Source organism: Enhydra lutris, unplaced genomic scaffold (assembly GCF_002288905.1).
Source record: "Enhydra lutris kenyoni isolate GAN:26980312 unplaced genomic scaffold, ASM228890v2 scaffoldscaffold14, whole genome shotgun sequence".
In the NCBI taxonomy this organism is placed as follows: domain Eukaryota; kingdom Metazoa; phylum Chordata; class Mammalia; order Carnivora; family Mustelidae; genus Enhydra; species Enhydra lutris.
Window position 1 is genome coordinate 38,035,340 of NW_019154098.1, and position 27,709 is coordinate 38,063,048.

General features: G+C 36.8%; 1 protein-coding gene and 1 pseudogene across 4 annotated transcripts in view; one reads left to right on the forward strand and one right to left on the reverse strand.

Annotated features, from left to right (window-relative positions):
- Positions 1-27,709, reverse strand: part of LOC111146810 (vacuolar protein sorting 13 homolog B) — a 755,552-nt gene that overhangs the window by 200,623 nt on the left and 527,220 nt on the right. For all 4 annotated transcript variants that reach the window (XM_022502501.1, XM_022502502.1, XM_022502500.1 and 1 more), the window contains one exon: positions 10,109-10,796. In XM_022502501.1, coding sequence (XP_022358209.1) covers positions 10,109-10,796 — 688 coding nt within the window. The remainder of the gene's footprint in view (positions 1-10,108; positions 10,797-27,709) is intronic.
- LOC111146734 lies at positions 21,566-21,891 on the forward strand (annotated as a pseudogene).

The window sequence follows — 27,709 nt, forward strand, 5'->3', positions numbered from 1 at the left end:
CAGCTTTCTTTTGTTAAAGAGGATCAAGCAGAGTTAACAGCTTGTCAGAGGGGAAAGGGAAAGAGTACCTAAAAGAGAAACAGGTTAGTAGGTGAGGTCTTAGAGAGATTCCCTATTCTCCCATCCTCTCTCCAAGTTCACTGAGAAGATGCTCCTAGATGGTCTTTTACCTTAATCCTTTTGTGCAAAGCCAAGAATACACAAAGGTGTTTCTTAATAGAACTTGAATAAAATTTAAAGAAAAGCATCTACAGATGTATTTACCTCTACCTATGAAATTGATATTTTTAAGCTCCAAAGGGGCCTCTTCTAGAAACCACTAGGGTGCTTGGTTTGCCTGTACTCAGAGGCTGGAAGTGTCTCTCCCTACAGTGAGAAGTCATAATCAGAACAGACACCTTTTGACCACCATCTATAAAAAAAAGGCAAAGCTACATACAGGCTTACCGAGTTTCTCATATTTTCTATATTTATTTCATGATCCTTAGTTTAGATGGCTATCTTTTTCTTTTCCTTTTTTTTTTATAATGTAGCTACAGAAGCAAATGTAGTCCATAAAATCCTCAAAATGCCTGAAAATTAAATTGTGAAGGAACCTAGATCCTTAAAACACAGTCAAGATTCAACGTCAGAGCAACAAAATCAATCAAGAAACCAGTTCTAAATTGCTGCGGAAGCGAGGTAAGTGCCACCATCTTCTTGCTGAGACCCAGGCATTTGGCCTATGCTCAATACCATGTGTTTCATAAGATGTGATGGGAAGGAAAAGAGGAAGTTTCCTAGTTTGAAATCCCAAGCCTGGAGCCTGGGAGAAGTGGAAGAGGAAGGATTAAAGTGGCTGCTTTAAATGTGTGTGATCATCAGTGCCCATTGGCTCTTACTTTTAGAAACAAATCTTCCATATCTTGCTATGAGGAACTACATTATTTATATTTGATGATGCTGACCAGTAGATAATATGTGAAATATCATTTCAACGAATTCCTTTCAATTTATTTTCTATGCTGTTTTGTGGTATTCTTGATTTCTTTCCTATTTGGTTGTTTTCATGTTAAATTCTAATGTGGGTTTCAGATGTTTTACAGGACATTTGATTATATATATATATATATATATTTTTTTTTCAACTTAATCCTAATAGCCTTTTGTCTGTTCTGAGCAAAGTCTGAGTTCTGTAGCATTGAAAGTTAATTCAATGGCTTTAAATAATTCCTCCCATTTCTCATTCATTTTAAGTAAATGCTGATGATTGAGATGGATGCCAAAAGGGCCAGGATAGTAGTCTTTCTCATGTTCAAAAAGTGAGGTCTAGTAAGCTCTTCCTTCAACTCCTAATAATTACAGAAGTCCCCACTTGCAGTTGAATAATATTTCATAGTTCCAAGGCATTTCATAAATATCTCATTTGGAGCTAAGATTAAACCATGAAACTACAAAGACCAGGTATTATTAAACCCATTTTAGATATAAGGAAACTAAGACACCAAGAAATTTACTTATTTGCATCAAAGAATCTTGGTATTAGAGCCAAAACTAAAAGTCAAAATTTCTAATTTCCATTCCAATATCCTTTGCCATATGTTAATTCCCCCTGCTCGCTGGGGTCAACTTCTTATGTAACAGTCTCCCCACAACTCTCCTTGAGTGATCCACTAGAGTTCCTCACTTATGAGACCTACTTACTTGCTGATTTCTGTCAAAGTAATAATTTCATTTCATATTACTGGCCAGCAAGAAATGTTCCCAGCAGCTAAATTTTCAGATAAATGTTCAAGTTGTGATCATTATGACATTAAAGTCACAGGTTAATTCGAAGCCTTTCCAGAGACATTAGCAAAACCTTTAATTCTAAAGAGACATGTAATTCAATCCTTCTCTTAAAGTCACAATAACTAAATGAAATCAAGATATGATTTATGAGGTGTAAGAAGGCAGTTTATGATTTTCCAACTGTTGGTTTACTCAGATGTCTCCGGCACATTTTTTGCAGACCTATTCATGAAAGGATAAAGAGGCCAATTACTGTAACTGAAAATTTCAAAACTACACAATAGCCATAAATTGCATTAAAATGATGTGAAAAATTTTTTTTTTGGCTAATTACAACCACTATTTTATTTTATTTTATTTTATTTATTTATTTATTTTTTAATTTTATTTATTTGACAGAGAGAGAGAGACATCACAAGTAGGCAGAGAGGCAGGCAGAGAGAGAGGAGGGAGGAAGCAGGCTTCCTGCAGAGCAGAGAGCCCGACGTGGGGCTCGATCCTAGGACCCTGGGATCACGACCTGAGCCGAAGGCAGAGGCTTTAACCCACTGAGCCACCCTGGCGCCCCACAACCACTATTTTAAACTCAACTTAAAGATGTTAAGAATGATGATAAAAGCAACAATGGCAATATTAACATTCCTGGAGCCCTGTGCTACACACTTAGCTAAGTGCTCCATCCATACATACATATCACTTAATTCTCACATCAGTTCTAGAAGGTTGCTACCACTGTTCTCTGCCTGTTCTAGATAAGTGTTAACCACCTATTCTAAATAACTTGTCTGAGGTCACATGGCTGTTAAGAAGCCAGGTTGGGATTAGAACTCAGGACTGACTGACTCCAAATGTTGAGCTCTTATTGAACTCTATTCCGTGTTTGCCTCTTAATTAGATCTGAAGTCACATATGTAATGTTTATAAGACTTTAAAATGTGGAAAGTATCCCATACTATAGATAACATGTTGTGGGTATTTTTGTCATACCCAGAAATATATGATTACCTGATCTTTCAGTATAAATTCTAATCAAGTTTAATTTCTGTATTTTAGTCTAGCCGATGTTTGAAAAATTACAGGAAGGTAAGGAAGCTGCAGGATGGCTGAAGCAACTGTCTTCAAATTGGTTAGTTCCTGTTACACGATGAGTAATAAGCTACCGGACTAACTGACCATGTGCCAAGGAAGTGTGGGGGTTAGTTAAATTCCCTCAGAATGGTTCAAATCCTTCACAACTGACCAGATGGCACAGTCATTTCTCCAGAAACAAACAAAAAGCCCCAAACAAACAAGAAGAAAAATGACTTTTTAAGTCTGCCCTGGGCTGCATAGTCAAGATATGAGGCAATTTCAAATCTGGACTGCATTACCTTAAAACAAAATAAATACCAAATTTTAAATATTTATAAACACAACTAATACGATTATGTTAAAAACAACTACATACATCTTTACTTAAATGAGAACTGCCAATATTACAGCTGCTGCATATAGAGGTGCTGGCAGAAGATCTCATTTCTGTTAGAGGTTGCTCCAGGTAAGGACATGGGAAAGCCCACTGTCACATTATTTTCACATTTTAAAAAGGAACTTGTTGACTCACAAATGTATTATCTACCGGGACTAGATGGAAGATCATGCATAGGATATTAACAGTCATAAAAGAAATTCAAGTTGATAATTTAGGCTTTAGATAATCTGCCATTTTTAAAATTATATATACACTTACAGGTATAAACAAACCACCATATATACACGTAAAGGTAAAGCTGGCATAATTTAAGATCACTAAATTATGAGGATTGGAATGGAATTATACTTTATTAATCTTTCAAAATTGTAAGTAAATGTCATCACTTCTGTTTCACTTCAGGTTTCTAAAAAAAAAAAAGGTGTAGGGATAGGTACAAATATAGATTCATTTACCATCTGTTCTGGGTAGCCTCTCATAGAATTCAGGTTTTTCAACAGGTATGTGCATAAATGGCATATATAATACACACACACACACACACACACACACACACACGTACGTATCAGTCACATGGGCTGAGAAGGCAGACTGACATGAAGGACAATGAATTTCACAGCACTTCTAACTTCTAACTTGATTTTATAATATATGAAAGGATATCCCTCAGGACCACAGATAAAGAACACAATTACCACCCACTGAGTATCCGAACACGTTCTCTGCTTGATGGTGACATGGGCAGAATCAAGCTAATTCTGACAATTCCCTGGAAGCAGTTTATTCATTACAATATATTAATTGATCTTTGCTCACAGATGTAAAGATATTGAAGTATCACTTTTGGAGGAAATCCTGTATTAAGTTTCTCAGAAAACCATGTCTTGGCAAATGTCTACAAAACAGTTTTATTATTTTACAATCGCAGGACTTCTGGTCCAGCCAGAATTATAATAAGCTCACTGCAACCTAACTCTCATGCTGCTTACAATCAAAAACTTGAGAAAAAATACAAAAAACAAATGCCTGAGGACTTGAAAAAGTAAACAACAATAATGCAGATTGAGGAGGGCAGTCAAACTTGCAGATGTGACCCCTACAGTGATGGGTTTCCTGTTTTGTTTTGTTTTTCCTCTTTTCTCTACTTTGAGAGGGAGTCTTCGGTTGTGGTGCGCAGCGACGGCAAGAACAGCCAAAAGTCCTTGTGTCTGGGAAACAAAGCTCCCAGTTTGAAGGACATAGGAAAACCCGCTGCCTTTTATATTTCTTTTTTTTTTTTAAAGATTTTATTTATTTATTTGACAAAGAGAGAGAGATCACAAGTAGGCAGAGAGGCAGACAGAGAGAGGGGGAAGCAGGCTCCCTGCTGAGCAGAGAGCCTGATGTGGGGCTCGATCCCAGGACCCTGAGACCATGACCTGAGCTGAAAGGCAGATGATTAACCCACTGAGCCACCCAGGCACCCCTGCCTTTTATATTTCTTTCTCTCTCCTGGTTTTGCCCCAAGGGTGGGCACAGTGAGTCGGGGCAGCGGGGAGGTTGGGGGCAGCTAATGTAATGGCTGGGCCATGGCGGCAGTGACACAGCATTTAAGATTCTAGCAGGTGTTATAACTATGCTTCAGGAGGTAAGGTAAACATGCTTGAAATGAATGGGAATACATAAATTCTTGGAAGAGAAAGAGAAACTACAGAAAGGAACAAATTAAAATTTTAGAACTGGAATATTCAATAGAAATTATTTAATATGAAGAACAGAGAAGAAGAAAGAAAGTAGGAAAAAAGGAAAAAAAAAAGAATGGAGTCTCAGGGACCTGTGGAACAATTATAAAATGTTAAATGTTGGTGTCCTCAAAAGAAGAGGAGAAAGATTGGTGCAGAAAAATATTTAAAGAAATAATAGCTAAGATGTTTCTGAATTTGGTTTTAAAAAGCATAAAGTTACAGAGTTAAGGAGCTCAGAGAACCTCAAAAAGGATAAATTCAAAGAAATCAAGCCTAGATGCATTATAATCAACCCATAGTAATCCAAATATAAGGAAAAAAATCTTGAAAGCAGCTAGGGAAAATCAACACATTACATATATGGAAACAATGAATGTGATTATTATGGATTTCTCATCAGAAGCCACAGAGGAAAGAAGACAGTGGAACAGTATCTTATAAAGACTCCACTAAAAAGACTATTAGAAGTAACAAATGAAGTCAGGAAAGTTGCAGGATAAAAAATTAATATACAAAAATATGTGTGTGTTGTGTTTCTATACACTAATAATGAAAGTAGCAGAAAGAGGAATCAAGGAAACAAACTCATTTACAGTTGCATCAAAAAGAATAAAGTACCTAGGAATAAATTTAACCAAGGATGTAAAAGACCTGTACACTGCAAACGATTAGACATTGATGAAATAAATCAATGATGATGCAAATAAATGGAAAGATATTCCATGTGCATAGACTAGAAGAATGAGTATTATCAAAATGTCCATACCACCAAAGCAATCTATAAATCAGAGCAATCACTATCAAAATTCTAATGACATCTTTCACACAACTAGAACAAATAATCCCAAAATTTGTATGGAACCACAAAAGACCATGAATAGCCAAAGCAATCCTGAGAAAGAAGAACAAAGCCAGAAGTATCAGCCTCCCTGATTTCAAACTATACTACAAAAATATTGTAATCAAAACAGTAGGGCTGCTCCTGGGTGGCTCAGCGGGTTGAGCCTCTGCCTTCGGCTCAGGTCATGGTCTCAGGGTCCTGGGATCAAGCCCCGTGTCAGGCTCTCTGCTCAGTGGGGAGCCTGCTTTCCCCCCTCTCTCTGCCTCTCTTCCTACTTGTGATCCGTGAAATAAATAAATCAAACTTAAAAAAAAAAAAAAAAACAGTAGGGCACTGGCATAAAAACAGATACATAGATCAGGGTTAGAATAGAAAGCCCAGAAATAAACCCATGCATATATGTTCAACTTATGTTCAACAAAGGAGGTAAGAATATACAATGGGGAAAGGATGGTCTCTCCAATAAATGGCATTGGAAAAATTAGACAGCTACATGCAAAAAGAATGAAACTAGACCATTATCTTACACCATATATAAAAATCAAGTAAAAATGAATTAAAGACTTAAATATAAGACCTCAAACCATAAAATTCCTAGAAGAAAACATAGACAGCAAGCTCCTTGATATCGGCCTTAGTGATGTCTTTTAGATCTGACTTGAGACAAAGGAAGCAAAAGCAAAAATAAACAAAGGACTATATCAAACTAGAAAGCTATTGCACAGTAAAGGAAATCATTGACAAACTGAAAAGACAACCTACTGAATGAGAGAAGACATTTAAGTCATATATCCAATAAGGGGTTAATATCCAAATTACATAAAAACTTGTATAATTTAACAAAAAAGTAAACCATCTGATTAAGATATGAGCAGAGGATCTGAAGAGACATTTTTCCTAAGAAGACATACAGATGGCCAACAGCCATATGAAAAGATGCTCAACCTCACTAATCATCAGGGAAATGCAAATCAAAACCACAATGAGGTATCACCTCACACCAGTGGGAAAGGTTATTCCCCAAAACACCGAGAAATAACAACTGTTGGTGAGGATATGGAGAAAAGGGAACACCTGTATACTGTTAGTGGGAATGTAAACTAGTGCAGCCACTACAGAAACCAGAATGAAGGTTCCTCAAAAAGTTAGAGCTACCACGTGTATACAACACACACACACACACACACACACACACACACACTCTCTCTCTCTCTCTCTCTCTCTCTCTCTTTCTCTCTCTCTGAACTACTACTCAGCCATTAAAATGAAAGAAATCTTGCTACTTGTGACATATGAATGGACCTTGAGGGTGTTATGCTAATAGAAATAGGTCAAACAGAGAAAAATACCATATAATGTCACTTAATATATGGGATCGAAATAAAACAAAACAAAACCCAGACTCATAGATACAGAAAACAGATGGGCAGTCACCAGAGGGGAGGCCTTCATGGGTGCAGGAAATTAAGAAGTACAAATCTCCAGTTATAAAATAAGTTAAGTCTTGGGGATAAAATATACAGCATAGGGAAAATAGTCAACAACATTGTACTAACTCTATAAGGTGACAGATGTTAACTGGACTTACTGTGGTGACCATTTCATACTGTATACAAATGTTGACTCACTAGGTTGTATACCTCAAAGTAATATAATACTGTACTATATCTCAATAAATAAAAAAATATAAGTACTGCAGAAAGATATAATACATCACTTCTTTCATTTTTAACTTATAAACTTTTTCCAGACCTTTCTTAGAAAGTCAGCTTCATGAGACCAGACTCAGGAATCCAACAAATCTTGTTTTGAATTTTAGCTCTGTTTATTCCTAGGTCTGTAATCTTGAACATGTTATTTAACTTCTGCAAACTTTAGTTTCCTTTTTTCTAAGACGGGATTATATATAACATTTCCCATAGAGCTGTTAAAAGGATTAAATGAGATAATGCATTTGAAGAAGTTAGTACAACGTCTGGCACAGAACGAGTACTCAGTAAGTTGCTTCTTCAGTTTTTTTCACTGTTCTATTTTAATTAGTTACTTTCTGATGAATGTCTCCAAATCATGAAATTCATTTTTCAGAAATGTGATCATTTATACTGATAACTCTTTTTGGATAATGTACATGTCGAAGTAGACACATTTTGTGTAGAGAAAGGCACCCACAAGGATATTATGCAAAGGATGCTCCTGGGAAGGTATGGGAGTCGTTTTCCTCCCACATGGAACCCCCTGTAGTGAACTGGCTCATAACCTTCACTCTAAGCTTCATCTACTGAAATTGGGTTCCATGTTGGCCTATATACAAGAATTTTAAAACTTTTTAAAAATATATTTATTATTTTTTAAAAAAGATTTTATTTTAAAGTAATCTCTACACCCAACATGGTGTAGAGATCTCCCAACTCTGAGATCAAGAGTTGCATGTCCCACCGACTGAGCCAGCCAGGCGCCCCCCCAAGGATTTTTTTTTTAAACAAAAAGTATATAATATTTCAGCCTAAGAACTAATTATAAATCAACTGCACATCTTTGATATGAGTCCTGATAGTTCTGCTGAACTCAGTTATTAGTATCTCCTAGTAGAGGTCAGTGAAGCCACCCACCTACAAGCAACGACAGCTGAAAGAATTTCAGGAGGGCCCTGGAATTCAGATTTATTTTCCCATTCCTGCACCTAGTTTTGGCCAATGCTGAGCAGACCCCCAAACAGGTATCAGGTACACAGGCATGTGTTCCTGAATCATATAAAACATCAACCTCAGCACCATGCCCATCTTCAGTGCCCTTGAAGTCCCCACTGCATTGTAGGCACTCAGTAAACGAGGACTTGTCTGAGGAAAGGAGGCAGTGCCTGCTGGTAAACGTTTAACAACTGGTTCTCAGAGCAGGAGAGCTGACTGACGGCATTTGCCACTATATGTGGCAGAAATATTCTCACCGTGGCCGATTTAAACTACCAGTGGTTTAACAACTGTCTTTCAAAGTTCCTAAAAATTTAACAGTGGGCCCTTGCAAGCCAGTTTGAGCTAGTTCCAGCACACCAATGGAGAGAGGGCAAGCAGGCCGTTCAGGAGGTAACCCTAGGGTATGCTCTTCCTTAGCAACAGCCTAGTTTCTTTTTTCTGAAGTAGAGGACCCGTACGATGATTCAGCAAAAGCCAAGGGCCTCTTTGACCTTATTTCCTTGGGCTGAAATGAAATCCTGATCCCCACACCTGTCACCTACTCTCCAGGAGCCTGCCGTGTAAAATGGTTCTCCTTAATGCCAAGAACGAACCAGCTTGACTTCCAGGTTGGACAGATTCTCCAAATGCCTCACTGCTGGCTTCCATCTGCTAGATGGGACCACCTGATAGCAATAAAATGCCTGATTTATACCTGAGCTTGCTAGGACCTTCTTCCAATACTGAATCTTAGATGGCCCAACTACCTTTTCCAGTTTCCCTGCCGAATCTCTAATTCTACATTTATTCAGGGAAAAGGTCTTTATACCCTATTTGACCCTGTTTCCACTGGCCCTTGCTGTTTAATAGCCAACACGTTTTAAATCTGAACTCCTGATCACTTTAATACTCTTAAAAGGCAACAAGCTTCAGAAGTTCAATATAATTATTATAATATAGGATTCTCTCTGGTTATAAGAAAGGTATGGATGGAGAAACAAGAGCCAGTTGGCCAATACCACAAATAAATGTGTTTGCTATACATGTAATAAACATCTTTAAACCATCTTACCTTACTAATAAACCTTCTCAAATACATTTACTATAACGCTGTTAGAGCAAGCTGATTAGATTAAAAGAATACCAAAACAATAAACTTCCATTTTCTAAGGTGTTTTTTTTTCAACCTGAACAGCTGCATTAATATGAAAAGCATACCTATGGGGTATTAGTACGAAAAAAAAAAAAGCTTGACTTCCCAATCAGTGGAAATTCTTAAGCATTTCTATAGGCCAAAAAGAACCCGTTTCATTCAGCTCTTGAAATAAAAAATGAATAGCTCTGCCTACTTGTGCTCTATCTCTCTGTCAAATAAAAATCTTAAAAAAAAAAAAAAAGAATGTTCAGAGGCACGGTAAGAACGCTGAGGCTAAACCTCAATACATTTCAAACGTTTACTTAAACATAATTCAGCTGTGGGACATGAACTTCACATATTTACGTATTCCACGGAGAAAAGAAGTCTTGTCTGGTCTGCCAGCTGTTTTCTGTTTGATTGATCTTGATACGTTGGGAATAAAACTTACTAGGTAGTAGTAGTTATTAGCACTCCAGTAAATTCGAAGGCTCTTACCTGTACATTTGTAATCAGAGGCTACCCCTTTAAGCACAGCATCAAAAATGGATATTTCCACTCGCTGCTTTCTGTGGTGACAACTTAGAAGCAAAGAAGGCTGGGACACAATAAAGTATAAAAAAGGTTCCAGCTGCAAGTCACCAGTTCCTCTCCGTCCAGGCTGCCGAACGATAGTTATACCGAGTGCTTGTCTAGCAGACGACCTTGTGGCGGCATGAAGACTTTCAAGAGAGATGACCCCTAGTTTTTTCCCCGAAGGAAAAGCTACGCTGGGGCTCAAGAGATCTTCCGCTGTTACGGTAGAAATACATGGCTGGCTGGGCTTAGCAACATCTGAATCAACTTCTGGGAGATTTAACGAACTCTTGCCTGTTTTTTCATTATCCTTATGCTCTTGCGATTTTGATTTGGGTATGGCCGTACAGGAATAGGTCATTAGTGAGATTCTACTTGCAGTAATGAATATGTCAAAGGGAATAAAATTGAGATTTTTTACGATTGACGACTGGCGTGAGGGACGGGCGATGCGATGCTGGCTGGTACCGCTGTGCTGTTCTATTTGTACTATTCGGATTTTAACACTGTCACTGCCGATTCCACTATCCTGAGCGCCACTGTACCGGGAGGAGGTTTCAGCCATGCTTCCGTCAAATATATCTGTTTTTTTCTGTTCTTGTCTAGAGATCTGTAAGGAGGAAGAAAGTATTTTAAACTGGTTACGTTCCAAGTGTTATTATATATAAAGGGTGTTATAAATATGTTAAAAATGGCTCTAGCATAACTTGTACCAGAGTGATCATAAAAACAAAGGGACCGTTCAAAAAACTATTCATATTAAAATGCCAAGGAAATACTTGGGAAAAAGCATCACATTACGTTTCTACTGTTGAAGGAGACTTTGGAGTCTATTTTGAATCAGACTTCCTTTTTTTGGACTAACAGTAGTATATACTTATGTTTAAAGAATTATGTTAGTATTCATTGTGATTTTTCAAGTAGTGCAATAAACTATTTCCAAATCATTATTACTATTGGTTGAAATGATATTTTAGGCAGAAGTAGTTTATATTGTTTGCCCTTGTCATTATAGAATTGTAAGATTTTGGATAGGAAGAAAGGGAAAAGTCAAGAGTCTTAAATTATGAAGGACAAAGAAAAGTAAACTAAAATAAAATTATTTTATTCAAAATGAAGTTTATTTTCCTCTGTAGTAGGACTTGGAACAAGAGTAAACATAAGTGGTGAAGCAAAATACAAGTAATTAAAGTCCTCGAAGGTGGATTTTTCTTTTGTGCACTAAAGGCTACTCGTTTTCAAAATTTTCCATTAACCACTCCCTCCGTGGAGAACAGAGAACAACTTGGGGGCCACACAGCACTGAGATCTCTACTTTGCTTCTTTGGCTTCCCTTTCCTAGGTCTTCCCAGCCATCAGTTTGTGATACGCTAGATATTTCACTTGCTTTTTCCTCCAAGTAAAACAGACTCATTATTAAGAAACCATGGCCAATCTGAGAAAAAAACCCCAAATCCTCTTGACTACAGTCTTATCACCAAACATAGCCAATGGTAATATTTTAGTGCACTGTCAGCATTTCTTCCCCACCTATGCAAAGGTGCTTCCCCTCTAGCCCCTGTTTGGTTATGATCATACCACAGAGCCAAACTGTACCCTGATCTGGCATATACTAATTATTCTTCATAGCTGTTTGAAAAAGCTGCATAATAATTAGTGTTGGGGGCATTTGTTCAAACATTTTCATATAATTGGATATTCCAGTTTTTACTTTTTGACAAAAAAATCTCTATGAAAAACATCTAACATTTCCTTAGAACAGGCATTTTTTTTTTAAAGGTTTTATTTATTTATTTGACAGAGATCACAAGTAGGCAGAGAGGCAGGCAGAGAGAGAGAGAGGAGGAAGCAGGCGCCCTGCTGAGCAGAGAGCCCGATGTGGAGCTCAATCCCAGGACCCTGAGATCATGACCTGATCCGAAGGCAGAGGCTTTAACCCACTGAGCCACCCAGGTGCCCCTAGAACAGGCCTCTAGAAGTAGAATTATTAGGTAAATGTTATAGGAAAGTTTAAGGTTACCAATATTGTTAACACCCTTCCAAAAAAGGCTACATTAATTTATATTAGCACCATCAACGGAAAAATAGTCCCCTAGGCATTGCTTATCATTTCTTAGGCTTTTCTTTAATTTGAGCAATAAATATAGCATCATTTTTCCACATGGTACAAATTTTCATGAGTTGTTTATGAAAATGTTAAAGGGCTGTTAACTAATTCAAGACAATGCTGTAACAGTCATTAAAATTTTAAAAATACTTCTTGCCTATTGACTTTTAAGTGGTTGAAGGAGATGCATATTGTTAATAAAAGTCCAATATGAACTATATGAAGCAAAAACAACACAGTCTTTGAAGACACTTATGTCCTTTTCATCCATTCTTTCTCTAGGGTGCTACTTTCCTGTCTGGAGTGTCCCTCCTGAGCCGGCAAACATAGATTATCCCATCAAGACTCAGAACAAACGTGACTTGTCTGAGAATTGTTCTCTCATTCTTTTCCTGCTTGGCGATCCTAACACTTTACACATATTTCAATTTATACCTACAATGTTCTGTAGTGGCACTATTAGATAGTGTTAAAACATTTACAGGCTTTAAAGGCAGATGGATGTGGGGTCAAGTTCACTGCTTTCTGACTGTATGATTTTAGACAAATTACAAATCTCTCTAACATTGTATAACCTCATCTGTAAAACAGGGATTTAAATTTGATCTCAAGAGTATGAGGATTCAATGAGCTAATTTGTCTAAAGAGGTCAGCACAGTGCCTGGTATACAGTAAATACTCAATAATGGGCAGCTGCCACAAGCCTGTCTCTTTTACCAGGTGAAGGACTGCCAGAGGGACTGGGCCACATCAGGTGGCTCCTGTGTACCACTAAGGAGTACAGGAGAGCCTGGCATGCTACAGAGAGGATCCATAAATGTTTGATGATGGTTTCTGATAGAATATTAAATAAAAAAATTGGTCTGCAGATTAGGAACACATGATTGTCAGCATATACATACATGTGGACACAAACCTCCCCATATGCTATACTCTTTAAGGTCTTTCCAGATATATTCATGGGCTCTTTCCTGATCTGTACTCTCCACCTTGTGGGCTGATCACACTTCTGCTTGGTTATTCTCACAGTCTCTGCTGGTTCCTCAACTTCACACGGGGGACATTAATACCCAACCCACAAAGTTGCTTCAGCATTAAATGAGTTAATGTGTTGAACATAATACATAGCAGCATGCAATAAAGGGTAAGTTAAAAAAAAAAAAAGAAGTCACCTTCTTTGCGAAGACTTCTTTAACCCTTCCAGATGGTGCTAGTCTTTCCAGCTTTTACAGTTTCATAACAAGCTAATATTTATTGTCACAGCACTTTTCACACTGTGTCCTGTCTCAGAGCAATTCAAATGCAAGCAACTGAAGATAAAAAATACCACTGAGTTATGTTTGTTATTTGCCAAATGTTGTTAGCACACACCTACATTTTCTATAGTAAGTGTTATAGCCCTTTGAAGGGGGTAGTGTTATTCCCATTTCACAGGTGAGGAAACTGAGGCTTAGACAGATTAATTAATAGGTCCAAGGTCAGTCAGATATTGGGCTATGGGTAAGACGGAACGCCATTAGTATTCTTAGCATACACCATACTCCCTATAACATAGCAGAGCTTAATAATTAAGTGCTGACTGAATAAACAAGTGAACGTATTTAACTGAAAAATTCAGTAAAATAAAAAAAATATGGCAATCATCAAAATAATTTAATTTTAAAGCTTTTAGTTATCCCTGTTATAAAAAGTTCAAATACACCTCCAAATCCATTACCAACTAAGAATTCTCAAATAATACATGGAAAAAACTAGTCTAGGATTTACTGGCCACATTTTCACACATTACAAACTAAGTACCTATATACAACATAATAAAGAATTCCTTTACATTGAGTTCTGAGGCAAACTCAAATCCAGAACTCAACCATTTTCATTCCATCAGGAAAGGCGACCACACTTAAACTCCACTACTTTCTATGCATAGAGAATTGTATTTTCTTTTTCTGATTTAGAGATTTGTATTGAAAATCTGGTCTCTCCTTCCTTAAAGTAAGGGTTCCCTAATGGTGTTAACATGACAAAACAAACTCCCAGTAGGTAGATATGCAGTGTCCAGCCCTAGTGTGTGTTGAGATTGCCACATTCAGCTCTAGTGAATGTCAAGTAGCCTGATCTTGAGATATAAATAACCAGCAAAGGCAGGATGGCAGCTATCAGCCTGGGTCACACAGGTTACTGAACAGAAGTCAGATGGTAACTAATTCTAGTCACTACCGAGCAGAATGGAATTTGAACCAATGACCCAGAGATGAAAGACTCTGACTCTTACTGGGGACAGAAAAAAAAAAAAAAAAAAAAAAAGTATAACTTTCTCAGTCCTAGGCAATGAAATTCTTCAAACTAGGTTAAAAGCCAAGATTTCCTCCATTTTTCTAAGTTTCCACACTATTTGCAGCACTGAAATAAATAAGCTGATGATTTTTGAGACATATTTAAAAATCCATTGGTTTGTCACCAGTTCATTGCAGATTTATCTATTATACTAAAGAGTATCTGGCCTGCTCTTGAGAAAAGTTTTATAATTAATTATGTGTGCTAAGCCCTAAACTTGGGCATCAATTTACTATTCCTTTGTGGAAAAAGAAAAGTTCACAGTGTAGTAACTCTGAAAATAACTTTTGCTTTATTATCGTCTGAAGGGACTAATAATTTAAGTTGTCAAAAAAGAGCAGTATCTGCTTGCTCTTAGTGAAGGCAGCAGAAACACGGATCTTGGGGCAGTGCTGTTATATCAGCTCACCCACTCTTTACCTAACTCATTTAAAATGAACAATAAAAGTTTTCTTTAATTAGCTACTGGTGTGCATTAACATGATCATGATTAAACCATAAAAACCAACTGTACATTACGCTGGTCCCCTCTTCCATATGTTTTGAATTATCCTGTTTGAAAATGTACTTTGCGTCCCTTTTAAAAGTTCGACCTTCTGCTTTCAGAGAATTAAATGCATATTACTGCAGTGAAGAAGATAATGTTTCAGACCTCCAGGCATATATTAAACACACTGGCAACACTTGAGACAAAATGCTTTACTTATTAGATACTTCCTATTCTAAACAGTGTCATCAAAGGCTAAAAACAAAATCCATATAAAAGCTGCACAATGCTTCCACACAGAACCCGTGCCAAAATCCCTGTACTTTCCAACTAATGAGGAAAGGATGTGTACTCTTAACATATGAATGTAAGATTTTCCAAGCATTCACTTTAGGAAACTGGGCTATTGATTCCATATGGGTTATGTTAAATGAAACTGTATTGGTAAAATAACCTTTAAGATATCTGGCATGATAACTATAATTAAACAATATTTAAAAGGCTAAAACAAAAGGGAATTTGGTTCCACAATGGCTAATTAAAATAAAATGAAAAAACACAGCATCCCATCTATCAAGATAAATTGTTATTGTTTAAGAACTATTTAAATACTGTTAAAATATACTTTTAGATAAAATCTGAAAGAGCTGGAAAAATATTTGTGGCTTACAAATGGATAGTTTGGTGAATAAAAAAGGATAGGACTCTGAAATTGGATGCGGAGATAACAGCTTTAAAGACTTGAGCACAACCAGATGGTACTTAGAGGAATTCTACAATTTCACCATCAATGGGTTTCAATATGAGAAGATTTTTCAAGGGCTGGGAAAACATGTCAAGTTGATAGTTTACTTCTTCGATCATTTCAGTGCACTTTCCCATCCTTTCACAGTTCTCCACAGCACAGATATGAGCCACCATGGAGAAGGTGCTGAAAGCTGTACTAGTAGCTGGGGAGCTGTAGCTAATTCCTCCTTTTCACGTATGGAGATAGGTAAGTTTCCAAGCTCACCCTGGAGTCTGGCAAGAGCCACAGTATCTCAGGAGCAGTGGCTAAAACCACACTCAAGTATGTGACAGTACCAAAGAAAGCATTACAATAATGTCAAATGACTTTAGTTAGATGTTCTTCCGTGGCCTTGTGGAGCAGAGAAAGATAAGGTTGATTGACTGAAACTTCCGGTTTGGTCATATTGACATTTTCAGGAGCACCTTCAAAGAATCTGCCTCACTAATAAAAATGCTGCAAATAAATGGATATTTAAAAATTTTTAAAGAAAAATATGTCGAAACCAGCCTCTTGAGAATGAACAGGTGTAAAACAAATATAATTTTTGCTCTGATGGATGACAACAAAAGGTAATTCGGCATCTACTTCAATGTTTTAATTCGCATTACTTCTTTTAATTTCTTGATCATTTTAAGGAAACCTTAACTATATATGAGCATAGATATATCTACATATTTTCCCACCTTCCTACCATAACTATGTTTTCTATAACAGCAATACTGAAGTAGTATTTCCACCATGCAACAGTCATACTTTAATCCTCATCAGAGTATTGTTTGGCAATCACGAGATCATTTCTCATATCTTCTAAATTACGAAAAATCAAGTGTGAAACCACAAAATCAAAGTGACAAACACATCTGTATATCACTGTGACATTTATTCTAATTTTACTGTCCTTGCTAAAATGTAGTAATGTTTTCAAAGAAGTAAAGATCTTACAAAATCAAATACAATAAAAAAAATCAGTTAAAAAACTGGTTATACTATTTTAATGGCTTCACATACTGGAATTACAAAGCAGTTTTTACAAACTTGAAAAAATTATATGCCTCATTGTCTAAACATTGCAAACATACTCTTCTAGCTGTATCTTATAGAAGTTTGGTTTGGGGGTTGGGGTGGGGTGGTGTTGCTGGGAGAGGGTCTTTATATATACCTTTAACACAGAGATAGCATATTCTGGAAACTTTACATAAGTAGCAAATTGTTGTAACAATCAGCAAGAGAATTCAACTTGATGAATACATTTAAGCAAGTAAATAAGAAAATATATATCTTTAGGTCTCAAAATTTCAGTGATATCAGCATCGCACTTAATAAACATTTTATACATGAATTACCAGAGTAGGTCAGTGACATGCTAGGTAAAATTTATCTAAGCACATTAATTTAAAAAAATTAGAAGAATAAATTGCCCTCTGCATGAAACATCTCCGTAAGTGTCACCAATCCAAGTTATTTTTTACTTAAAAACCAAACTTGCACAAGCACTGTGTGTACTTGGTACTATGGATAGGGTGCTTAGAAAATCAGGGCTTTTTATATTTTATTTCTCTAAGCCAAATGTTCTACCAGATCCCACATAATATAATTATTCCCAGTTGGATGGCGAAAAAAGTTTTCACAATACTGCAGTAATTATGCAAAAGAGCAGAACTAATGATACCCATCACTGCTTAACAAATAGAATGGTAAAGAGTACTATAGTTTCAAGTTTTCCTTTTCATGAAGTTACTTTTCCGGCTCTTTGAAGTAACAGTATGAGGCCACTACTGCTTGCTAAGTATCAGTTCAAATATTCACATTTCAAGACCAGCACTAAATGCAATAAAATAAGCATGGAGATAGTTCAGGCAAGGTTGTGTTTTACTGTAGCCCATGTTTGGTCTATTGTTCTAATTAAAGTTGTAAATTACAAAAAGGGACCTGTTCTAGTGCTAAATGGACTATAATACCTTGATCATTATCAGTGTGTTTCAATATGATAAGCCAAATAAATAAAAAAAAGTATACATACCAACATACCCACACAAGTTCAAATCCTACTTATTGAGATTTTATCTGCAGTATTGACCTTTAAACTTTTGTGTCTGTCTGTCCTTTTATACATATATGATTTCATAGCATAAGCTCATTTTCAGGAGCTTCTAAGTTCATGAAAAAAAATTAGTTCCAGGTGAAACTTTGCATAGAAGGTCTTAACTCAGAAACAGAAGTTTTCATTCTCTTTCCTTCTCTTTCTCTGTCACATATAAAATTGGAAGAGGTCGGTCATTTTTGTTCAAGGAGACTAGATCTCATTGATTTATACTGACTTCTGATTTTAAATTTGACTTGTTTGCTTTTTGTAATGAATTCAGTTTTTTAAAAATAAAACTTGACACATTCTGGGAACGTGGATTGTAATCAAAACAGATGCCTTTACCTTAGACACAACAACCTGCTTTGAAATGGCCATACTGTTAATTCTTAAAAAGTGGCTACTGTGTGTTACAAGGTAACTACTCTTCATACTGATGAAATCCAAGGTTCATTCCACTGATGTCAATGTGGAAACCATTTTGTCTCATGGCTGCTTAAAGATTTTTCAATAGGATTAAATCAGCTGCAAGTCCTTAATATATCAGGGTTTACAATTGTGTCTGAGTTGGAGTCTGTTTCTCATAGAATTTTACCCAGAGACTGACTTAGATTGGCTCCTTAGAGCTAGTCTGATTTTACTAGAAACAACTGTATCACATCAGCCACTCTCATAAACTTGCCTTAAGATTGAATCAGCCCTGACCCTGAAGCAGATGAAAGTTTACCGAGCCTATGCATTCTCCGTTAACAGTCACAGAAAAGTTTGCATTTAGTTTCTGCAGGATGGCAGAAGTAGAGTATGCTTATTAACCATTCTAGTGGGCTTTTGCCTTGCAACTATGAACCCGATTTTCTGATAAGAAAACTACAGTTGAACTTGGAGAACTTTCTATTGATATAAATATATACATATTCTTATTTGATTATTTTATCCTTCAAATCACATATATTCCTTTACGGAAACTATGTAGGGTTTATGGAAATGAAGCAAGAGCATGCTCTTAAAATGAATTTTCCCCTAGGTTTAGTACAAGTTAAAAATAATGAAAATGGTTTCAGCATATCCATAATGAACTTTATCCAGTAGCTGGTTTTCACTGCCAAATAGAACATGGTTATTCAATAAAAATAGTGAACTGATTTTCATTATTATATATTTTATTTTCTAAATCTAAACAAACTTGCTTCAGTTAACTGTAGATTCTTCTCAAATTAAACCTGAATCTCAGTGGGGCGCCTGGGTGGCTCAGTGGGTTAAGCCGCTGCCTTTGGCTCAGGTCATGATCTCAGAGTCCTGGGATCCAGCCCCGCATCGGGCTCTTTGCTCATCAGGGAGCCTGCTTCCTCCTCTCTCTCTGCCTGCCTCTCTGCCTGCTTGTGATCTCTCTGTCAAATAAATAAATAAAATCTTTAAAAAAAAAAAAACAAAACACCTGAATCTCAGTATTCTCTACTCTGTAGCTGATTTCATTGAAGTCTATCAAGACCTAGAATAGAGGGTCACTTAGAAACTTTTCTTGGCTACCCTTTAACTCCATGATAGCAGATCAAATTCACACTACATATTGATTCTCTGTGTATTGTATTGATTCTCATGCTGTCAATACCTTAATGATGCATGCAACGGGCTTGAAATGAAAAATGGTCAAGATGTTAGAGAAACACATTTGCTTATGCCCTGCAGCCGATTCCTCTTTTCCATTAGAGTTTTGTTCTGTGCTGTTACTCCATAAAAATCATCACTAGGCCAAAAGAGCCTTCTGCACAAACTGCTTTGATCACAGCCTCTCCCTTGAACCCTTACAAATCTGAACTATTCTCTAAATCAGGTAAATATTCCTAACAATTGCTGAGGTCAGCTAGTTCTACACCATCAGTTAATTTTCATATGTTGATATGTCCTAAGTAATTCTTGCTGTTCTGAGAAAACAATTTTTTTGTATATTAATGAAGGTAATCCAACACATATCTTAAGGATATTCTTGATTATGTAGAAATGTTTGAGTAAATGTTCAGAAGTTAAGAAGAAAAGTATACATTAAGTCCTCCCAAGTATCAAGGATCATCTCTATAAACATTAAACTTGTAGGTAAGTCTGGAAACTCCTGAGAAAACTTTCTCAAAAAGCTTTTTAATAAATTTTTAATAAATTTTAATCATAGCTATTATATGATTTCTAGATGTCTTATCAGAATGTCTCCTGTTAATACTAAATTTCAGGGGGCGCCTGGATGGCTCAGTGGGTTAAAGCCTCTGCCTTCAGCTCAGGTCATGATCCCAGGGTTCTGGGATCGAGCCCTGCATTGGGCTCTCTGCTCAGCGGGGAGCCTCTTCCTCCTCTCTCCCTCTCTCTCTCTCTTTCTCTCTCTGCCTGCCCCTCTGCCTGCTTGTGATCTCTGTCTGTCAAATAAATAAATAAAAAATCTAAAAAAAAAAAGCTAAATTTCAGAAGATCATATTCACAACAGTGAATTAGCATGAATTAGCAATAAATTAGCATCATTAAAGTGGAGTGTTCTTAGTATTTAAAATTTACATATCGCTAAACTTCTTAAAGAATAAAGATTTTTTTGAATGATAGTTGTAAGATAATGTCACTCAGTCAAGTATGCTTAATGTTTGGACTTAAGCTATAATAATTCTGTTGGGATTAAAGACTTCTTGAGCTTCTTGAAGATAGAGCCAATATCAAAATTATTACGCAAAATGCATAAAAAAATATTTCACATTATTCATTCATTCAACAAATTCTTTGAGTATATACCATGTTCCAGGTACTGCTAGGGATACAGCAGAAACAAAGTTCTTGCCTTCATGGAGTTTACACCTTAGTGGGGGAAATCAGATCATAAAATTTATGTGAAACACACACACACACACACACACACACACACACCTGTATGTGCTAATGATTGGACTGTTGGACTAATATGAGAGAAAGACAGGAGACAAAAATGATTTGAATTTTTTTTGCCTGAGCAATTATAAGAATGGAAAAGAGGATTTTCCAGGTTATGCAAGCAGCTTCCCAAACCATCTATGTGTTATGCCAATGCTTTAATAATCTGACTTCCAAACTTTGCCTATTTTCCCAAGAATCATAAATGACACAGTGATCCTCACATAGGGAGATTATGACACTCACCACCATACCCAAAGTCCCAAAGGACTCTCTAGTTTAATTATGATGCCTTCCTAGTTCTTCTAGCAAACCAAACCCCCAATCAGCTAAGAACAATTCAAGGGAGGGCTATAATTAGAGATGGTTTTCTGGGTTTGGGCCTAGACCTCATTCTGCACAAATACTTGGAGGACAGAATAGTGGGCTAAGAGATGGAGTCATGCCACATCCCCAGAAAATCAAACTGAGATGTATAATATTTCTTGGGAGGATTTCGGCCCTGAGACAGCTGAGACTACTGGAATATTAGTGAAGCTGAGTTACAGAAAGGGAGAAGAGAGGGATGAACTGTTACAAGACCTTACTATTGCTGTCTTTGAGAATTTCTACTTAGATGTTCCATTATGAATATCATGTATCTAAAAGATCACCATAGGTCCAAGTTGAAAACGGCAATGGCAGGTGGGTACTGGGTTTCTGGGCTGCTAGGGTGGTCCAGGGCACAGCTGGGCGGTCCAAGTCAAAGAGTGATGCCCATGGCAAGGAGGGCTCAGCTGGCATGTGGAAGGCCCTCATCTACTTCTTAGCACTCTTCAGCATAGGAGTGAGCATGCTGAACATCTTTCTAACCTGGCATCACAGAAAACACGAGAGACCCGAATTCATCTCCCACCCTCATCTCCACATCAGGTCCAAGCCCTTTCCCTGGAGAGATGGTAATCATACTCTATACTGTAACTCTCAGGTAAATCCACGTCCGACTGGTCATGAAGATGAATAAAGAGAACCTAGACCACTACTCAATGTGGACCACAGCACTGGTTTGGACCAGGACTCTGTACATGGACTAGAAAAGCAAATGGGACCTTAAGCTCACCTTCCGTACTTATATCAAATGTTGACCAGTATACTGATCTTCTGTTCCTTTGCTCATGGTGGGAGATGGATTGAATAAATAACTTACACTGATCCAAAAATAAATACATATAAATAAAAAACTAAAGAAATAAAAGATCACCATAACATTCTAAAATATCTTTTCCAAAATATCACTTTTACAATTTAAGTTCCTTCCCAAAAGGCTCAAATATTAAATATACCTTCCTGGTCCCTAGCAAGTATACTGTTGGTCATTCCTTCACTTCATTAGTTATTCTTGCTGTTTCCTTTGTATTTTTTATTCTCACTGGCCCTTCCATTATCCACTGGCTAATTACAAAAGTTCCTTACTTAGTTTCTTTCACTGGTCTTTCCCTTTCCTAACCTATTCCATATGACACTGCCAGATTACTCTTCTCAAAACTTTTAAAATATTTACTTATAGTTGTCTCACTAGAATGTAAGGTCCATAAAAACAGAGGACTTTTTGCATGTTTATTTTTCTACTTTATCACCAGCACCCAGAATAGTGCTTGGTACACAGAAGGCACCCCATACATACTTAATGAATGAATTAAGAAAAAATTGAATCATTTGCAAGGTGCTTATTTAGATTCCTGCGTGAAAGAGTTGACACAAAGATCAGTTAAACTCGAAGCTTACCTTCTAGGTTAGAGATACTCTACTAAAGATGCTTTTAGAACACATCTGTTCCAAGACTGAAAGAAACCAGGATTTAGACTTGTTGAAATGGCAGTAAAGACACTGAGGCTGAAGGAACCACATAAATGAAGAGACAAAAGATAGGAAAGAGCATGGGTAAATGTATGGCAAAGGAAATGCCCCATTTAGCTCAAATAAAAGAGATCTTTTAATGGGAATAGTGGAGGATGAGGCTGCAAAGGCAGGATAAAGCAAGATTCTAGGTGGCAGGATAAGAAAATGGAATTCTTAGTTTTTTTGCCAGTCTTCTTGAAAGCAGAGCCTTTTGACCATCGGAATCAAAATAATCTAGGGCACCTGTTAAAATAGAGATTGTCAGGCCCCATGCCAAAAGTATCTTACCTGAAGGTGACACCTGGTGACCTACATTTATTACAAACTCTCAGAAATTTTATGCACACTAATACTTGAGAAACACTGCTATATACAAGGGGACATTAAAAGAACTTGCCAAGTAAATAAATGACAAGTGGTGCTTGAGAAAAATTAATGTGATCAAAATGTGCAGTGGGAGTAGGGACTGGGGGGCAGAGAGACCGCAGGTAGCACTGCCAATGACAAAGTTATTGGCCAGATGACCAACATGGGGATGTGAAATTAAATAATAGATGGTATAGTGGGCATTTCCTCTACGTAGCCTTCACTTTATGAGCCCACAATAACTCCTCTCTCCTACAATCCTGTAGGACATACTATATAATTTATCTGGTACTTAGCATATCTTACCTTCCGCTGATATTTTCTTTTAAGCCTTTCGCTCTATCTCTTAACTAGATTGCAGGACTCTTGGGTCCAGAAATGTGCTATGTCCATTTTTTTTTAAAGATTTTTTATTTATTTAATTGACAGAGAGAGATCACAAGTAGGCAGAGAGGCAGGCAGAGAGAGAGGGGAAGCAGGTTCCCTGCTGAGCAGAGAGCCGGATGCGGGGCTCAATCCCAGGACCCTGAGATCATGACCTGAGCTGAAGGCAGAGGCTTTAACCCACTGAGCCACCCAGGCACCCCTATGTCCATTTTTGCAGATCCTGCGAATAAACCACGTATATAAGGTGAGATGCGTATATTGGATGACAGTGATAATGGTGATTAAGATGGCAATACTGATCACCTAACTAGTTGATTCCCTAATATTCTCTAAGCAATATCAATGCACAGATAACACTTACTGCATGCTTAGAATGTGCCTGATATTTTTCTATGTGCACTTAGTATATGTTAGGCATTACTCTGTATCAACTCATTTAATCTTCAGAACTCTGTAAAGTGGGTACTATTATTATCCCCATTTTAAGATAAAGAAACTGAGGCCCAGATAAGTAACTTGCTCAAAATTGCACAAAAATCACACAAATGTGTGTTAAATGGTGTAGCTGGGATTTGAACATTGGGAATACGTCTCCAGAGGTCACTTTAAAATCATAATCTATATACTCTCCATTTCAGAAAATTTTAAACCTTGTTGTTTTTGTTACTATGTCTTCCTACCAGATGGCAAGATCCATAATTTCAGGGACTAGTTAATTTTGTTTACTATTACATACCTAGTGTGGGCACATAGTAGATCCTCCACAAACACATGCCTTGTCAATGAATGAATGAATGAATGAATGAAAAAAAATAAGGAAAAAAAAGTAGGAGAAAAGAGTAGAGGAATGAAGTAACAGATACCATTATGAGTACCTAAAGGACTAGTAAGGTTTTTATTACTGCAAATTTCAGACAGATGGCTTCCCAGAGAACGCCTTCATCAATACATGAATGTATTTTGAAATACTGAAAGGAAAAATCCATTTGCAAGGTGCTGGGACCAGGTGTGTCTATTTTAGCAAATCACTGTATTCAAGAACAGGAAGCAGAGCTTGGAGATAGAGCACTACACTAGGGAACTGAAGACCTGGCTGAGTTCCACTGTTTCCACTAAGTCACACCTGTGTGCACTATGTGGGGAAAAAACTGTCTTTGTTCACAGCTTTCCTTTTGTCGACATGGAGTTAAAATAGGGTAATCTAGGCCAAATTCAAATTCTCAGTTCAATGTATCTGAATCATGCTTCTTAGAGCTGGAAGAGGTTCTGGAGCTCATTGTTTCCAGAGATTTTCACACTACTTTTTAGCCATAGTACTCTTTCTTCAAAGAAAATCCTATGGGGTGACGGGGTAGTGGGTGAGGGACAGGTAGTCAATATGCACAATATGGAAAACAGATAAAAGCGAAGTTGCCCAAGGATGGTTTTTTCATGAATGTGATAAGCATGTGGATTTGAGGGCCACAAAACTCAGATCTGCTATCGGTCAACCACCCCTTGATATAATTTTTAAAAAGTTTTTATTTAAATTTCAGTTAGTTAATATACAGTGTAATATTAGTTTCAGGTGTACAATACAGTGATTCAACCTTTCCATACAACACCTAGCACTCATCACACCAAGTGCACTCCTTAATCCCCATCACCTATTTTACCCTTCTCTCCACTTCGTCCTCATTCTGGTAACCATCAGTTTGTTCTCCATAGTTTAGAGTCTCTTTCTTGATTTGCCTCTGTATCTCTCTCTCTTTTTTTCCTTTGGCACAACTGTTTTGTTTCTTAAATTCTACCTTCTAGTGAAATCATATGGTATTGTCTTTCTCTGACTTACTTATTTCACTTAGCATTATACTCTCTAGCTCCATCCATGCCATTGCAAATGGCAAGATTTTATTCCTTTTTATGGCTAATACTCCATTGTATATATATGCCACATCTCCTTTATCCATTCATCTGTTGATGGACATCTGGGCTGTTTTCATAATTTGGCTATTACAGATAATGCTGCTACAAGCATTCGTGTACATGTATCCCTATGAATTAGTATTTTTCTATTCTCTGGGTAAATACCTAGTAGTATAACTGTTGGATCATAGGGTAGTTCTATTTTCAACTTTTTGAGGAACCTCCATACTATGTTCCAGAGTGGCTGCATGGGTTTGCATTTCCACCAACAGTGCAAGACGGTTCCTCTTTCCCTATACCCTCACCAACACCTGTTGTTTCTTGTATTGTTGATTCTAGCCTCATAGGTGTGAGGTAATATCTCATTGTAGTTTTGATTTGCATTTCCCTGATGATGAATGATGCTAAGCATCTTTTCATGTGTCTGTTCGCCATCTGGATGTCTTCTTTGGAAAAATGTCTATTCGTGTCTTTTGTGCATTTTTTAATTGGGTTGTTCATTTTTGGGGTGTTGAGTTGTATAAGTTCTTTATATATTTTGGATACTAGCCTTTTATCAGATACGTCATTTGCAAATATCTTCTCCCATTCAGTAGGCTGCTTTTTAGTTTTGTTGATTATTTCCTTTGCTGTGCAGAAGCTTTTTATTTTGATGAAATCCCAATAGTCTTTTGCTTTTGTTTCCGTTTCCTTGGATAAGTCAGGAGACTTATCCAGAAAGAAACTGACTGCAGCTTATGTCAAAGAAGTTACTGCTTGTGTTCTCTTCTAGGATTTTTATGATTTCCTGTCTCACATTTAGATCTTTCAGCCATTTGGAATTTATCTTTGTGTATGGTCTAAGAAAGTGGTCCAGTTTCATTCTGCCTGTTGTTGTTCAGTTTTCCCAACTCTGTTTGTTGGAGACTGTCTTTTTCATATTGGATATTCTTTCCTGCTTTGTCAAAGATTAATTGAAGATATAGTCATGGGTTCATTTCTGGGTTTTCTATTCTGTTCCATTGATCAATGTGTCTATTTTTGTGTCAGTACTGCTCTGATCACTACAGCTTTGTAATATAGTTTAACTCTGGAATTGTGATGCCTCCAGCTTTTTCTTTTTCAATGTTGCTTTGGCTATTCAGGGTCTTCTGTAGTTCCATACAAATTTGCAATCAGTAGAATTTATTTCTGGGTTGTAAGGGTGGTTCAATATTTGCAAATCAATCAATGTGATACACATTATTTAAAAAAAGGATAAGAATCCTATGATTCCCCGAATAGATGCAGAAAAAGCATTGGACAAAGTACAGCACCATTCACGATAAGAACCCTCAACAAAGTAGGTTTCACCTACTCAACATAATAAAGACCATATATGAACAACCCACAGCAAATATCCTAAATGGGGAAAAATTGAGAACTTTTTCTCTATGGTCAGGAACAAGACAGGGAATGCCACTTTCATCACTGCTATTTAACATAGCACTGGAATTCCTAGCCACAGTTATCAGACAACAAAAAGAAATAAAAGGCATCCAAATTGGAAGAAGTAAAACTTTTACCATTTGCAGATGACATAATATATATAGAAAACCTGAAAGATTCAACCAAAAAACTCTAACTTATCAACTAATTCAATAAAATCGCAGGATACAAAATCAATGCACAGAAATCTGTTGCATTTCCACACACCAATAACAAAGCAGCAGAAAGAGAAATGAAGGAATCAACCCCATTTGCAACTGGCCAAATTATAAGAGGATCCTAGGAATATACTTAACCAAAGAGGTGAAAGACATGTACTCTGAAAACTGTAAAACACTGATGAAAGAAATCAAAGAGGAAAAAAAGAAGTAGAAAGACATTCCATGCTCATGGATCAGAAGAAAAGATATTGTTAAAATCCATACTATCCAAAGCAAACTATACATTTAATGCAATCTCTATCAAAATATCAATAGCATTTTTCACATAACTAGAACAAACAATCCTAAAATTTGTATGGAACCACAAAAGATGCTTGACATATTTTTAAATACATGCTTTATTGTGATATGCTATATGATCTATTTAAAGTCCACAAATCAATGCTTTTTTTCTTCCAAGTTTTTATTTAAATTCCAGTTTACATACAGTGTAATATTAGCTTCTGGCATACAATATAGTAATTCAGTACTTCCATCCAACACCTGGTACTCACCTCAATGCCCTCCTTAATCCCCATCATATACTTAACCCACCCCCTGCCACCTCTCCTCTGATAACCATCAGTTAATTCTCTAGAGTTTCTTGGTTTTCTTCTT